This window comes from Lycorma delicatula, chromosome 10 (genome assembly GCF_047948215.1).
Source record: "Lycorma delicatula isolate Av1 chromosome 10, ASM4794821v1, whole genome shotgun sequence".
NCBI classification, from domain to species: Eukaryota; Metazoa; Arthropoda; class Insecta; order Hemiptera; family Fulgoridae; genus Lycorma; species Lycorma delicatula.
Window position 1 is genome coordinate 1,843,419 of NC_134464.1, and position 15,950 is coordinate 1,859,368.

At 30.8% G+C, this 15,950-nt stretch overlaps 1 protein-coding gene across 1 annotated transcript in view; it reads right to left on the reverse strand.

Annotated features, from left to right (window-relative positions):
* LOC142331170 (26S proteasome regulatory subunit 6B) overlaps positions 1-15,718 on the reverse strand; it is a 31,824-nt gene extending 16,106 nt beyond the window's left edge. Inside the window, exons 1-4 of the mRNA XM_075376879.1 lie at positions 15,564-15,718; positions 14,906-14,998; positions 10,752-10,938; positions 157-303 (exon numbers count right to left, since the gene is read on the reverse strand). Of these exons, the coding sequence (XP_075232994.1) occupies positions 157-303; positions 10,752-10,938; positions 14,906-14,998; positions 15,564-15,596 (460 nt within the window). The 5' untranslated portion in view covers positions 15,597-15,718. The remainder of the gene's footprint in view (positions 1-156; positions 304-10,751; positions 10,939-14,905; positions 14,999-15,563) is intronic.
* Positions 15,719-15,950: the final 232 nt, after the last annotated feature.

Below are 15,950 nucleotides of genomic sequence, written 5' to 3' on the forward strand. Positions count from 1 at the left end.
TAACCTACTACTGATTTAAATGGCTATACTATACATCTAATTAACATAAAATATGGTTAACACTTTCACAGGGTACAAAAAAAGATTATAATTTACATTTAAGCATTAAAGTAATTATTATTGCAACATTTACACTAAATCTTCATTATTACTTACTTGCTTGAAGCATAGATATTGAAGAATCTGCCTCTGGTGGTAATACATCGACTAAAGCATTACTGTGTTTGTGAAGAGCAACACTCGCTGAAGGTTTTAATAACTCTCTATCGATTGTAGACAAGATACGAACATAATAATTTGAACCTGAGGAAGAAACCAAACACATTAAATAAAATATTAGAACTATTTTAGAAAAAGCTATTAAAATACTTACCATAACATTAACGATTATCCTACACATTAAATACTGAATGGTAATGGTATCATTCTTAACATATTAATATAGAGGGTCTATTAAAAAATAGAACTAGAACTATAGAGGGTCTATTAGAAAAATAGAAATAGAACTGATGCAATACTGCAATATCAGATAACCGGTGCTATTATTTCTCCTAAATCCAACTTGCCATCTTATTGCCAGCGACACCAAACTGACATCCCAAAGCTACGTGTTCTAATGCTTATAGAACATGTGTTATGTTAAATTGAGAAGATTGATTTTAATACTTCAACCTAGGGGAAACGTATTTGAAGATTCACAAAATGATTATACAAGTTTATAAAAACCAGTACATTAGCCTTTTACATAAATTAATAAAAAGTAAAGCAATTTAAGGAATATCAGCAGTTAAAAGAAAATCAATAACGGTAGAGAGGTGGTCTTCAATATCATCTGACACTGCTCGTGTTAAGAGTTTGTGAAATTAAATGTTCCAATCACTGTTTGACAGGTTTGGAAACAGCAGAAGAATTTAACAATAATATGACAATATTCTCACATTAGTAATATATTGAAAACATTTGGGGGAAAGTTAATCCGATAACCTCTGTCAAAATGTCATCGATCTGAAACTTTAAAATTAATCCGAAGACAAAAACCTTTGAAAAAAGATTATAAAGGTCAATTTCAAAATATAAGGATACACTGTGGAAACAATAATACATTTTTCACATAATGTTGGTAAAAATATCTTCAAGCTACAAAAATAATATAGCCTGTCAGGTTAAACATTATTTCAACAGAGAATTTTGAAAATAATGAGGAACACAAGTGATAATCATTAGTTACAAAAAAGAAACTCTTTTGTTTTTGATCATGAAAATGCAAAACAGCTAAGGTACCTCGATCAACTATACTCATATCTGGCTTGAGTTTATCTTTTTCTTCTTTCCAAAATTGAAATTCATTTTGCTAGAAAAATAATTCTTGATCAGTAGCAAATTATTCAATAATAATGGCCAGGATCAAACAACAATGCCAATGTGAATAGAATGATTGCGGTATGAAAAAAAAAAAAAAAAATTATCACATGTAGTCCTAAAATATTACAGAGAATAAAAACATTTAATTAAAACCATCCATCAGAAAATGCTATTGATGTTTGCTTGAAATCAGAGTAGTTCCTAAAAAATTAACCCACTGGGTTGGTCTAGCGGTGAACGCGTCTTTCCAAATCAGCTGATTTGGAAGTCGAGAGTTCCAGCGTTCAAGTCCTAGTAAAGCCAGCTATTTTTACACGGACTTGAATACTAGATCGTGGATACTGGTGTTCTTTGGTGGTTGGGTTTCAATTAACCACACATCTCAGGTATGGTCGAACTGAGAATGTACAAGACTACACTTCATTCACACTCATACATATCTTCCTCATCCTCTGAAGTATTATCTAAACGGTAGTTACCAGAGGCTAAACAGGAAAAAAAAAGTTCCTAAAAAATTAAGAATTTCAAAATTAAAAGGGGGGTGATAAAATAAGATAAAACCTTTCTTCAGTATTTCTCAAAAATATTTTAAAAAGCAAGGCCAATAAGGTTAAAATCTCATCTGAATAAAAATTAAACGTTAATCGTTGAACAAATGGGATTAGAACAGCAATATCTGAGTGAAAATAGTGCGTTACTAAATTAGCTAGAAAATTTATAACTACAAGGTGATTCAATGAATTCACAAAAAAAACTACATGAAGTTTGTTGATGACAGTAAAAATTTTGAGTGTGCAAATCTGATTTCTTTCAATAAAGATTATTAGTCAAATATTGGGTACAAAAGTGTAGATAGCTATTTCATACATACATTGCAACCAGAAAATAGAAAAGTTTTAGAAGTAAATAGATAAGAGTTAAAAAGTAGCTTACAAGAGTTTATCAATACCAATAATAATATGTATGTTTCCTGGAGTACCACAAAATCAATAAAAAAATATATATATATATATTTATCCAATCAACCTAAGTACAGATTAATAAAATAAAATGAAGTAGTAGACACCTACCTTATTCCATAATTCAAGCAAAAAGCGTTTTCAAGAGTCCCTCGCATCATCAGTTGCTCTATATAATTTTTCAAATCTTCTGTACCAAACTACACATTAAAATTAAAAATCTTATATTACACATAAGATTTAAAATGTAAAATTATTAACAGATCCTTTACCAAATTAAAATCAAAACATAGATTAAAACTAAATATTTTCAAAATTTTTTTTAAATTAAAATTAAAAATTGCAGATATATAAATAAAAAAATATGAAGTCATTTAATAAAATAAAATTAACATCAATAATAATAATTTTTTTGAGATATGCAATTTTTATTTTTAATTTTAAAAAATTTTAGTTTTAATCTCCGTTTTATTTTAATTTGGTAAAGGATCTTTTAACAATTTTAGTGTGTAATTTGGTACGGATGATTTGAAAAATTATATAGAGCAACTGATGATGCAAGGGACTCGTGAAAGCGCTCTTGCTTAAATTATGGAATAAGGTAGGTGTCATCCTATTTTATTTTATTATTCTGTACTAAGGTTGATCGGATTAATATAATTTCTATAGTGCAGAGAAATATGATTCTTGAAAGGATCAATTTTCTAAAAAAAAAAAATGATATATACACACATAACATTATTAAAACTGGTTCACTATTATTAAACATTATAAACTGATCTAAACAGAATTGAAAAATAAAAACAAATTTCAGAAATTTTTGAACAGATCTACCTCCTAAAGGAAGGTCTGTTAAATTCCTTGTCACACAAATTTTCAACATTAACTTTAGTGTTTTCAACAAACTTAAATTCATTTCCACCATTTAAATACAAACAAATTAGTATATATGTCATAAAAATTATATGAATGAAATTTCCAGCATAATTAAAGTTCTGTAAAAATAATGAACACAACTGATAGATTGTACAGGGTGATTCAAAGAAAAGGGAAATTTAAAAAAATTAAATAACGTTAATGAAAAATTTCTTTTAGAAAATGAATTTTATTTCATGTAATTGTACAAATGTTGCCATTTTAGGATACATACATTTTAGTTTATTTTTTAAAGATGACATCTTCCAGGTGACCTCCTCTTCTATGTAAACACTCACAAAGTCTTTTCATTAAATTGTTCGTGGTTTGATGTAACATCTCAACTGGAATTTCCGCAATTGCTTCTCGGATCTTTGCCTTCAGTTCTTCCGTTGTAGCAGGTCTACTGTAGAACACTTTGCTTTTAAGGTGACCCCACAAAAAGTAATCGCAAGCTGAGAGATCAGGCGATCTGGGAGGCCATCTAATGTCACCATTTCATGAAATGACACATCCAAGCAATCGGCGTACAGCTGCCATCGATATTCATGCAGTATGTGACGTTGCTTCGTCTTGTTGAAACCAGGCTGTGTTAAGAATCAGTGGAAATCTCATTTGTTGTTCCACAACAAAGGTTTCAAGCACGGCTACGTAACGAGCCGAGTCACTGTAATCGCAAGACCGTTGTCATCCTCAAAAAAATAAGGGCCTATAACACCGTAAGATGACATAGCACACCTATTATTTATTGAAAAATAAATAATTGGTCACTTTATTGAAAAATATTGGTCACTTTCTGGCTGTGCAACGGATGCTGGTGTAGCTGCGTAGGATTTTCTTGTGCCCAGTATCTGACATTTTGCTCGTTAACAAATCCACTGAGGTGGAAATGCACTTCGTCTGACATCCACAGTTCGTGAACAAACTATTTGTTATCATTTATCTTCTAAAGCATTACATTACAGAATTGTGCTCGCACAACTGCATCGTTCGGTTTCAGTTCTTGGACGATCTGCAACTTGTATGGATGGTATTGAAAGTCCTTCACTAACATTCTTCGAACAATTGAACTATGCAACTGTAAAGATGCTGAGAGACGACGGATTGACCGATGTGGACTTCGTGTGACAGCATCTTGTAAAGCTTAAACATTCTCTGGTGTACGGACGGTTCGCTCACGGCCTGGAGGTTTCTTTTTCATTGCCGAACCGGTTTCCTCAAAATTAGATATCCATGTTTTAATTGCATGTGCTGATGGAACACGGTCGTGCCGTCCCAGATTAAAATGACGGCAAAATTCTCCACACTGTCTGTTTTTTTAAAACGCTTTGATAGCAAATGCACATTGCGCACCACTCCAAGGATCCATGAAAACTAAATGGCAGGTTAGGTTAGAGAGGCTGGCGCCACTTATCAAGTGGTACCAATCGCCCATGGCTACCAACACAACTTTCAAAATTTCCCGTTTCTTTGAATCACCCTGTATAATTCAACCAAAATGACTTGTACGTAGGACACCAATTTTCTGATATCAGAAATTTTCAACTACATGGACCGCTTAAATCTGCAGTAAGCAATTAAAAAACAAATTAATACATCACTTAAAAAAATTAAAACAGGAAATATATTCTTATCAATTTTTGTTTTTACCGTGTTTATTAACTGATATTTCTTTCTGAAGAGTATTTAATTTTTTTAAATACATTTATTTTGTTCATATTGTCTTTTTATTAAATGTGATATCAATTAGACATTACAATGATATTTACCATACATATGATAAACAGTTTTTAATTTTCCTATTATTTGGATTTCTGATTATCCAAATTTAGCCTTGCAGATGTCAATTGAATATAAATATAAATATTATTTTATTGAACTTAATCTTTTTAAGATTCATATTATTCCTCTGTACTGCTAAATTATATTTTAAATTCTGTAAATATAAACCACTTAGAGAATATTGGGATAAGACATATCTTAACTTAATTTTATCACGATAGTAGTTTTTTGTGAGATCCTGCAACCTGTCATGATTAAATTATTTTATTAAACTGCATATTAAATAAAAATATTAAAAAATTAACAATATAATCTGTTACTAAAATAAACCATGCACATTCTGTAATGTTTGTTACAGTACTACGGTTAATAAAAAAAATTAACAACATACTATGTTACTGAAATAAACAGTATATCTCTACACTATTATATAAAGAAGAAAATGTTTTTTCTATTAGGGATAAACAAAAAAACTACCCAATTAATTGCAAACAAAATTTTTACCCATTTTTCTTGGCATAACTGAGAAGGTTTGTAAATATATTTGAAGTCGAAAAATCTTAAAAAAACAATAATAAGAAAAACATGTTAAAAAGATAATGCTTCACTATCTCCATACATAGTATGTTGACTCTCCACTAGGTGACATATAGGATGTGCTCTGGCAACTTTTTACATAGGGGGTCAATCAATCTGAATTGTTCCAAAAAAACATAAGCTGGTTGCTTGACCAATTAAAAAAAATTGTAACTTACCCACTTCTTTCCTACATGTTTCAGAATCTTAAAACTATTTTTTTTTTTTTTTTTTTTTTTTTTATTTAAGCAGTTTACATGTGGCGGCCATTTTTGTTATGATGCGCACACCTATTTTTGTAATTGTTAAGGGTTTACAGAAAAAATCATAAATAAATTAACTATTGGTCCTGGAAGGATGAAACAAAAAGCAATCTTTTCATATTTTCTCAAGGTAAAAGATTGGTTCAGCAGTTTATTTAACTATCTATCTTCTTTCTATGAGAAAATTACCGATAAAGTTGAACATGAAAAACAGTGAAATTTCACTTTTGATAATTTTTTTCTAGAGGCAGGTTGGTGTACACAGTTTGAATTATGTTTTTATATGTAGGTATACGTTAGTAGTTTTACGATAAATAATATTAATGGTGATATACTTACCCCTAAATTTTTATGAATTTTTGAATACTAATTTTTTTTATAAATTCAAATTTTGGGTTCAAGTAACTCTCAGATGGTGAGATAAATTACTCAATCTGCACAACTTAGTGTTTTTGTAGATATTTATGGCAAATAAAAAAATTTCTTGTGTACTGTACTAATAAAATGTTATAACCTTTCAAAAATCATGAAAAACTTGTTAAAAGTGATACCATTTTGACTCGACTAATAAATGCTCCAAGGCAAGAAGGCAAGAAGCCTAAAGGCTTCTTGCCTTCTTGGCACTTGAATATTTTTATACTTATTACTATAGTTGAAACAGACTTGTTTGAACCATTCAACTGCAGTGATCATGTAATAAACAGGCGCTTAAAGTCATTTCCAGTCATCAGGAAAATTCATGTTGCAACATGCTCATTTATGCATAATATCAATATTACCTGCAATATTATCTGTTATATTCAATAATATCAGACAATTTTAATTTGTTTCTTTGATATACGTATAGTAATCAGCATAATGCAGTTGTATTAGATTTCTCAGATAATATGATAAATTGGTTCTGTGATAGGTGATAAGTATTTGATCATTGAAATGTATAAAATTAATAAATAATAAGTAAATAAAAATACAAATATAAAATATAAATAAAAATAATCTACACTTACAAATTAAATTAAATAATCTGTAAATTAATTGACAACGGACTGCTTCTAGCAGGAGCAGTGTGCAACGGCTCTCTCACACTAAATAAACAATCCTTTTTTTTTTTTACTGGTAAATATTACCTAACCCTTTATTTTATTAATAAAATTAAATAATTAAAATTAATAAATAATAATTACAAAAAAATACAAATAAAAATAATCTATGCTTAGAAATTAAATTAAATTAAATAAACTGTAAATTAATTGACAATGGACTGCTTCTGGAGGGAGAGAGCATAAAGTAAAACTTTGCTTTTAGTGTGGAGGGAGCCGTGTGCAGCCACCTGGAGGTGTATGCATCCACCCGGCGCACCACCATTGGTCCCCTCTGTGCCAGTAGCAACTAAAATAAAAATTTGAGCACATACGACAACAAACTAACAAACCCATGCGCATCATTTTTTTTTCAGAGAATGAATTTGGTAGTAGTATTTGTTTAGCGATAAATATTTGATTCAAACTTATTTTTTTTATTTATCTACCTATTTTGGCAGTATTTGTAGAGTTCTTTTTTTAAAATAATACTGAAACGGAAGAGATGAAATATTGGTAGAAAATCTAGATGCGAGGCAAATGTCTATATCATGTTTACATGAGACTTTGGAAGAGCATGAGGAATCTATTTTATGATGCTGTACAATATAGGAAAGCCACTTTAAAGTTTCAAATTATTTTTGAATATGATCCTCATTTGCATAATATTAATAGTAAAGTTTACAAATTGGTGCAATGATTAAAATATGTAATCATTGGTTTGCTTAAAAATGGAATAGTGAAGCAGCCTTGGCATGTGTTGTTCTGGTGGGAAACTACATATTCAATAGATCTAGGCTTGCAAATACTGTTCAAATAAATATTTCAAAACTATTTTAGGGTGTTTTTAATTCCGATTTTTTTAAGTGGTGCGAAAGTATACAAGTGCTGTGGTTCAACCAACACAGCCAATGCCACTATAACTGTATGTGTATATAGCTGCACCTATCTTTGGTTACTTGACTAAAGAACATAAAATAAAAGAATTGACCGCCAAGGGAAACACAAGTAACCATGTAGCGCATGCGAAACTGTGATGGTGAGCTAGTGTTTTGGTGGTGTGTGGTGTTGGATGTGCTGCAAACGAAAGGGGTGAGCAGATACTTGTTGGCAGTCATCAACAGGTATCTGCACAAACGAACTCTACTAGTGGATACAGAGGAAGGACGGGAAGAGTTTAATATATTCGGTGGCATTCCACAGAGATCGGTCCTCAGGCCAATACTTTGGAACATGGCATGTAACAGCCTTCTGCCCATGGAGTTACCGAGGGGGTACTCTGAGATGGTCGCTTACGCCGATGATTTGATCCTGTTGGTGGCTGCAAATATAGAGAACCGGGTTGAAGAGTTGGCCAACGAAGCTATAAGAAGAGTCAGTGGCAGGTTCAGGGAAAAGGGGATGGAGCTGGCTCCCAATAAGACAGTGATGTTGCCAATGGTTGGCCGACAATTGATGGATATGGCTACTGCAGTAGACAGAAAAATAATAAAGGAGAATAGGGTAGTTAAGTACTTAAGGGTGTACTTGGAGAGATCCAGGAAATTTACTACCCATGCCTGGGAGGGTGTTGCAAAAGCTGAGAGGTCCATGATTGCTCTAAGGAAACTGATGCCGAAAAGTCTGGACCCAGAGCTAGTATAAGGAAGCTTATTTTATCAGTAGCAACATCTGTACTGTTATATGCGGCCCTGGCCTGGAGATAAGTTAGAAAAATTAACAGGAGCTGTGGGCTTTTACAGTCATTCCAGCGTAGACTGGCAATTGCATCAGCTATTGCATACTGAACAGTATCCAGGGAAGCAATCAAAGTAATAGCTAGTGTGCCAACGATCAGCCTCAGAATTAATTTCATTTCCAGAATTCACGATGGGGTTCCCAAGAAACAGGCAAGCCAAATACTGCTGGAAGAATGGCAGGCATCCTGGGAAGTCTCAACTGAAGGAGTCTGGACCAGGCATCTAATTCCCAGACTTGAACCTTTTGTCTGGAGGGGGTGTTGGTTGGGGGGGTCATCCCCCCCCATCACCCACACGAAGTTCCTTTCACGCCACAGGGGATTTGTAGCATACCTAAACAGGTTCAAAAGAGGATCCTCACCTGACTGTATATATTGTGGAGCAGAAGATACTCCGGAACATGTGTTTTTTGTTTGTGACAGATGGAATGCTTTTAGGGTCTTGCCTGCTTGTCACCGGAAAATGTGATAGAATTTATGGTGAAAGAAACTAGACAATGAGAACTGGTATCAAGTATGGTAGCAAATATCCCCAGTATGAAGGAAATAGAAGAGAAAACTGGAATGATGACAGACTGAGCTGGGTAGTTTGTAGGATTTCTACAGTTTCTGGGAAAAGTCCTCTGAGATAGGCAGAAGAGCACAACCAGAGGATGGAAGGTAAAAGGCCAACTCCCTGCTGAGCTGTCACTGCGCTTGCGTCAATCAGCGACAGTGATGATGCACAGGGACTCTGAATCCCCTGAGCCCAAAGGCTCCTGCTGGAGCTGCGGTAATGCTTCAATGCCAGTCTTGCCCCAGACGGGGGAAGTTGGTGAGGGGGTTTAGGTTATTAGTCGGTAGGGCGCAGGAACACATACACACTTTAATTAACACCTTGCAGTACTTGTGACAAGTCTGATACTGCCCCTTAGCATATGTAACTGTTATTCCCCTCCTCACAAAAAAAAATATATAAATAATAAAATGATAACTAGAGTCATCCCTCTGTGCACGCATTATAAAATAACTACTAGACAGATTTTAATAAAACTGCAGATTTAGGCTTGGTTTAATTACCTTTAAAAATTATCAGAATATTCGTAATAAGAGTTAAGATATTAAAGATATCATTAAATAAAATAATTAATTTTTTCTTTATTGAATATCTGTAATTTAATATTTAAAAAATGTTATTAGTTTATTATATCTTAAATAAGCACATTTAGCAAAGTTTTATTGATTTTGATTGTTATTTTGGCTATCGATCAAAGTTAAAAAAATACATAAACCTTTCTTATTATTCAAAGTTTGCTTTATGAATAATAAGAACACCTTGGTCTTCTAAAACATGAAATGTGATTCTAGATGAGCTGCTGACAGAGCACTACACCCACTAAACTTATAGCTTCGTCTACAACAGTTGCATATTAGAGCTTCTACAATGGGAAAAACATTGGAAGAAAAAGAGCTTTTCAGACTTTAAATTGTTATTCATTAGTATTATTCTCACAACCATGAGGATATCAAACACTAAACAGGAAGGGTGAGAAAAGCAAGCCCTCACCGACTAGTTTTATATATAAAAAGAAATAGATAAATAAAAAAAATTAAAAAATACATTTTTTAGGAGCTTTGTAATCAAAAGAAAAATTAAAATGATTTTTTCAAATTTCAGTTTTTTCAATTTACACTATGGACTATTATAATAAAATAAAAGAAGATTACAAATAAAAAATTTACTTTTCTACCAAGTAATAAATTTGTCACATCAGGGTAAAAAAAATTTTTTTGATGTTATTGAATTTAGGTACTTTGGCTTGAAAGTTTTTTTACATATTTATTTAAAATATGTAAATTATTGTCACGTTTAAATATTTTAAAATTTATTGTTGCAAATTTTTAAAACTAATCCATTAAAATTTTATTTCCCAGATAGGAACGCTACTCAAATAATTCTCTTATTGAATTTTCAATATTTTTCGTACAAAAAGAATAACTAGTTCATGAAATACAATATTTAAAAAAAAATAAATACCAATATTTTACTTAAAAAAACACTTGTAACGACTCAAAACAGCAAATAAAAAATACACACCAGTTGTGCTTCCAACAATGCCAGTATTCTGATCTACAGCTTCTAAAAACTGGCCAATTACAAGCGGAACACTCTGAATACGTTTCACTTCTTCTTGTGCATGTAAGTACTCCTTCTTTAAATTTCTTTGTTCATCTTTGATGTAATCTTCTTGAACTTTAAGAAATTCCAGCTGTCGTTGCAGTTTCTAAAAAAATTTAGATATTTTCATACATTACAATTTGTTTTCAAGGGTAGTAGACTTTTTAATACACATCTGAACTATGATTTCATACTACCACACTAGTAGTTTAGATCTTGATCCAACCCTAGGCAGAGGAACAAGAGCCTATCTCCAGGAAACCAGGCGTGTCATTTGCAGACAGAAGAAAGACCATTAATATATAATAGCAGTAAATAAGAAGCATTTGAATATGTAATCACAGACAAACAACCACTGTATCTGACATGGTAGGTGGGCTGTTGCACAACTGAGAGAATAGTACATCTAAAAAGTGCCCAAACTAATAAGATAATCTGCCAAATATAAATATATCCATATCTAAATACATTGACACATCCATCCCATAGAAGATACCAAACTACATCTCCATAAATAATTTACACGGATGCGAGCATAAACTTACTGATGGTTAATATGGCCTGAATAGTTAATCAGTTTTAATCTTTGAGTATTACAAAGCTGAAACCAATAGAAAATTACAGCAGTATTTTCTGACGAAATAATTTTCCTCATTCTGTTTAAATTAACATAACACATTCTCTTTTGTAGCAATAGCCTACAATTCAAAGACAATGCCCTAAAGACATACTACACAAGAGATCATTAGATATCATAAAAATAATAGCATTCTTCAATCAGAATATGGAATGTTAGAAATTTAAATAAGAATAGTCTAGATAATTTAAAAAAGAACAGATGGCAAGATAAATATGATTTTTGGACAAACATTTACAGAAATTAACACAAAATAAAAAATTAGCAAAGGGATATTCCATTTTAATTCAATAAATTTTCAAAAATTTTACTGCATCACTATTTTTTATTTTGATGATATTTGGTATATAACTACCCACCTTGTAGTGGCCAAAAAATATTTTTTATATTTAAAAAAAAATTTTTTCTTTAGTGATAGACTATTTTCTAACTACCAACAGGTAAAAACTGCCATTTTCAGCACTTCTTCCAGTTTCTTAATAAAGTTATAATTAATAAAATAATCAATTACAAAATGATACAAAGTCAATTACAGAATAATAAATAATAATTACAAATTGATAAATAATTCAAATAGATTTACAAATTGTTCAGTTCATTTTTACCTTAATTTACTCTTGCTAATGGAAGTTATGAATAAATCCTGCACTTTTTAATAACAAACTTAACACTAATATAACTTAGTGCTCCTGCCACTTTTTTATTGAGTAAAACTGATAAATCCTCATTCATCTTTGGTGTAATATTGTGTCCTCTTCCAGTAGTTGATAGAAAAAGTTCTGAAGGTGTGAGAATCTTTAAAATATTTTCCAGTTTAACCCTTGTTTGATTATCCCTCAATGATTTCTTCAATGAAGTACCAGGACTCTGCGGATGGAAATTGTGTATTCAATATTTCTCTTCATTTTCATGTACTTTGACTTCAATGACTTCGCCTAACCACTACTTGTCATCATATAAGCAGCAGATATAATTTTTACATTTTGGCTTTGGTAAACCTATACAGCAATCAGAAACACTAATGTCCTTGTATACCGATACTAATGAAAATGTTTCTGATTCAGATGTTTTGCCCAGACCTTTAGAAAATACATTTCTGACTTGTTGGAACATAACTATGAAAGGTTATTGTTTCTTGGACATTGTGATTACCTGATAATGAGAACTGTGGTATTCTGCAGTCTCTTGAACATCTTTATTAGAGCAGAAAATAAATGTTATATTTTTAATATTGTCTTTGCAATAATTGTACAATTCAGAAAGTAGAACAATTTGATTGTTGACTGTCCTTTGAAGGTTTGCTTTAATCACTGTTCTTTTTACAGTTCCACAAATACCATTGCATGGTCCTTTTCCATGGTATGAAGCAAAAAATCGCCATTCAGCTGCGATTTCAAAATCTTCTTTTGGTAGCACAAATTTATGAATTTTTTTTTCTTTTTATACTGGGCTGAGAGCCCATCAGAAAAATAAAAAAATAATTTAACTTGTGGTAACAGTGTTTTTACTTTATTTATAACTTGCTTTTGGAAGCAGAAGAACAACCTATTATTGTGATACTTAACAAGTATTCACTAATCACATAGTAGCTTTGGCTTTGTAATTTCCCTTCTTTTTTAAAATATGTGAGAAATGAATGTACTGTGGCATAAATTTTTGACCAGTGATATGACTGGACTTCATCCTGTACTGTAAAAGGAAAATTTTGAAACCTTTTATGATTATGATACGTTTTTAGATTATTTAAATTTTCATTAAGTTTATCTAAGTACTCATGAAACGGAAGAATTTGAGTAGTTAGTTTGCAACATTCAACATAAATCCACTGTTTGAATTACAGAATCAAAAACATCCCAGCTCTCTTGTAGTAATCTGAGCATTACATTTTTCACACTGTGACAGCATACACGTTTCAATTTCTGTTATCATATACCATGACTGAAAGGAGAATTTTATAATCAAATTTTAATTTTTAGAGCAATAACATGAGTTATACATTTTGGTGGTGACAAACACACAAACGGAATGTACTTGACCCACCAACCAGAACACAAAATTTAGGTCTTAAATCAGAAAATTTTGAAAAGCCAATTTTTAAATTATGTTTTTCTTTGAAGGCTGTGTACAATTCTTTTAAGTTACATAAGATAAGGCATTTGAATATTAATTTTCTTCCAGTCAGCTCCCACAATCCTTCTTGCCTGGCATCATTCCGCTGTGCTTATCATTCTAGTAAAAGTCCTGGACAAATTTAATAACATTTTTATCAATTACATGACTGGGTTTCTTTTTGCCGATTTGTGGCAAAATTCCATTTGTTTTAATTAATTGTTTGGATTGACAGGCTAAATACTGACTAACACTAAACTCATTTTCAATTTTTTGAATGCTCCAGCTGTTTGGTAATAAACTTAATTTTTTCCTGGACTATGTAACTGTTTTCATTTTAATGATTAATTCTTTCCCTACCTAAGTCAGCATAATTTTGTGGTAAACCTGTTTTCTTCTGTAGAAATATTTAAATCAAAGGAATAGTTTAATTTACTGCTAACTGACTTGGCTATTTTGTAACTTTATTTTTTTAAATTGGTTCCTTTGAGCTGATTGATAATTTTTGAATCTTAACGGAGTAAATGCCAAGTGCTGAACAAGCTTTATTCACAGACTCTACTACAACACATTGAGGCTCAAATATATCTTAACATTCCAGCTCACTTTCTGTATCATCTTGTGGTTTTTGTATTTTGTACACAGTGCTCTGCCTGGAATTAATTTTAAATTTGGATTGCTTGTTGATAGTGTCAAAAATATTTCTCGAAGAGATTTCTTAACCAGTTTAGTGCGATAGCTAAATGGGTCAGAGCAACTTTTCCTATTAATATGAACATATTTAAATAATTGGTTTTATGAAAAGTATAGATTTTTTTTCAGTACAACCACTTCTTAAAGATATCAATGTTATTTGCTGTTCAGTAAACTCTAAAATATCATGCAATACTGAAGATCTAAAGTCAATTTGTGACATACTGTTTCAGCATGAATGCAATCTAAACACTTCATAATCTGTTTTTATAAAATGCAAGGGTTTTTACAATAACAATACAGTAATATAAATTATAAAACTACCAACTGCACCTCACTCTGGCTTATCTCAGTTTCTCAAAAGCTAAAATAAAAATTTCTCCAATTAATAAAATTAAAAATAAAAGATATCGCATAAAAGAAACATTCACTGCTAATAAAATTACTTTTAAACAAGTGTACACTACCTAACCAGTATTAACACAAGCAATAATACAACATATCACATTGAAATTTATACTTATTGGTTAAAAGTGTTCCATGAATATTTCAAAAGGATAAATACATTTACATACTAGTTAAATTAATAATACTTCATAACTACTCTTTTTAAATTATTATTGAAAATACATACCTTGTATTTAGTGTATAGATCTTTTGTATCAAGATCATCATCATTTCCAGTTGTTTGACCAATTGCAGGTTTCAAATCCTGTCCATTTTCATCCTGTAAATTTTCAGAAATATAAATCAACGAATTGATTTTGGGAAGAAAAAAGTTACAGACATCTAATAACACCATGCATAGATAATATTAACTTTCAGATTCTAATTTCCCATTTAATAGTTCACTAAAACCATGCAAAAATATAGTGAAAAAACATAATATACAATAACTTCCACAATAAATAAATAATTCATCTCGTGTTTTACTTTATTTGCTTTTGTATATAAATCTGTTTATACATGTTCATAGTAACGCAAAAAAACAACATAAAAATTAAATAAAACATGAAGTATATAGAGTTTTAACCAACTGATAATTTAAAAATTTCGTTTAAAAATTGTGAAAGCACAGTTACTGTAAATACATCTAGAAGAATAATGATTAAAGAATTCTCGTTTTCAATAAATAAAATATATGAAGAGGTTAGGTATCACAACTACTGTTAATACCTTTTGTTAACTTTTGTAACTTATTTCAAAGCTGTAATAAAGCCCTTAAATACAAAGAAATGTCAAATTAAAGAATAAAATGTAATTGGATAATAAAAATAAAAGAAATAATATACCTTCTCTGGTAAAATAATTCCTATTTCCTCCATAGCTCATAACATAAAACAGCGAAGTCACTGGCTCGGTGGCACTCGCAGCGGATTTATCATGTAATTTGTTAAATTATATGTTAACATGATTTAAATACTTAGCATTACTTTTATTATACCTAGTATTATTTTTAACTATTATATTCCAAATTAAAACTTAATTATATTAAGATCAATTAATATAAAAGCCGTTGTTTGTATGTATTAATTACAATAATAAATAGAAAACTGGCAAATTGCAAATGATATTCCAGAAGTAGAAATCTTGTAAGAAATGTATTATATAAAATATATTCGCATAAAAACTAATACGGTACTTCTATTATTGTTTTTAGGAAAGCGTGAAATTAAAAG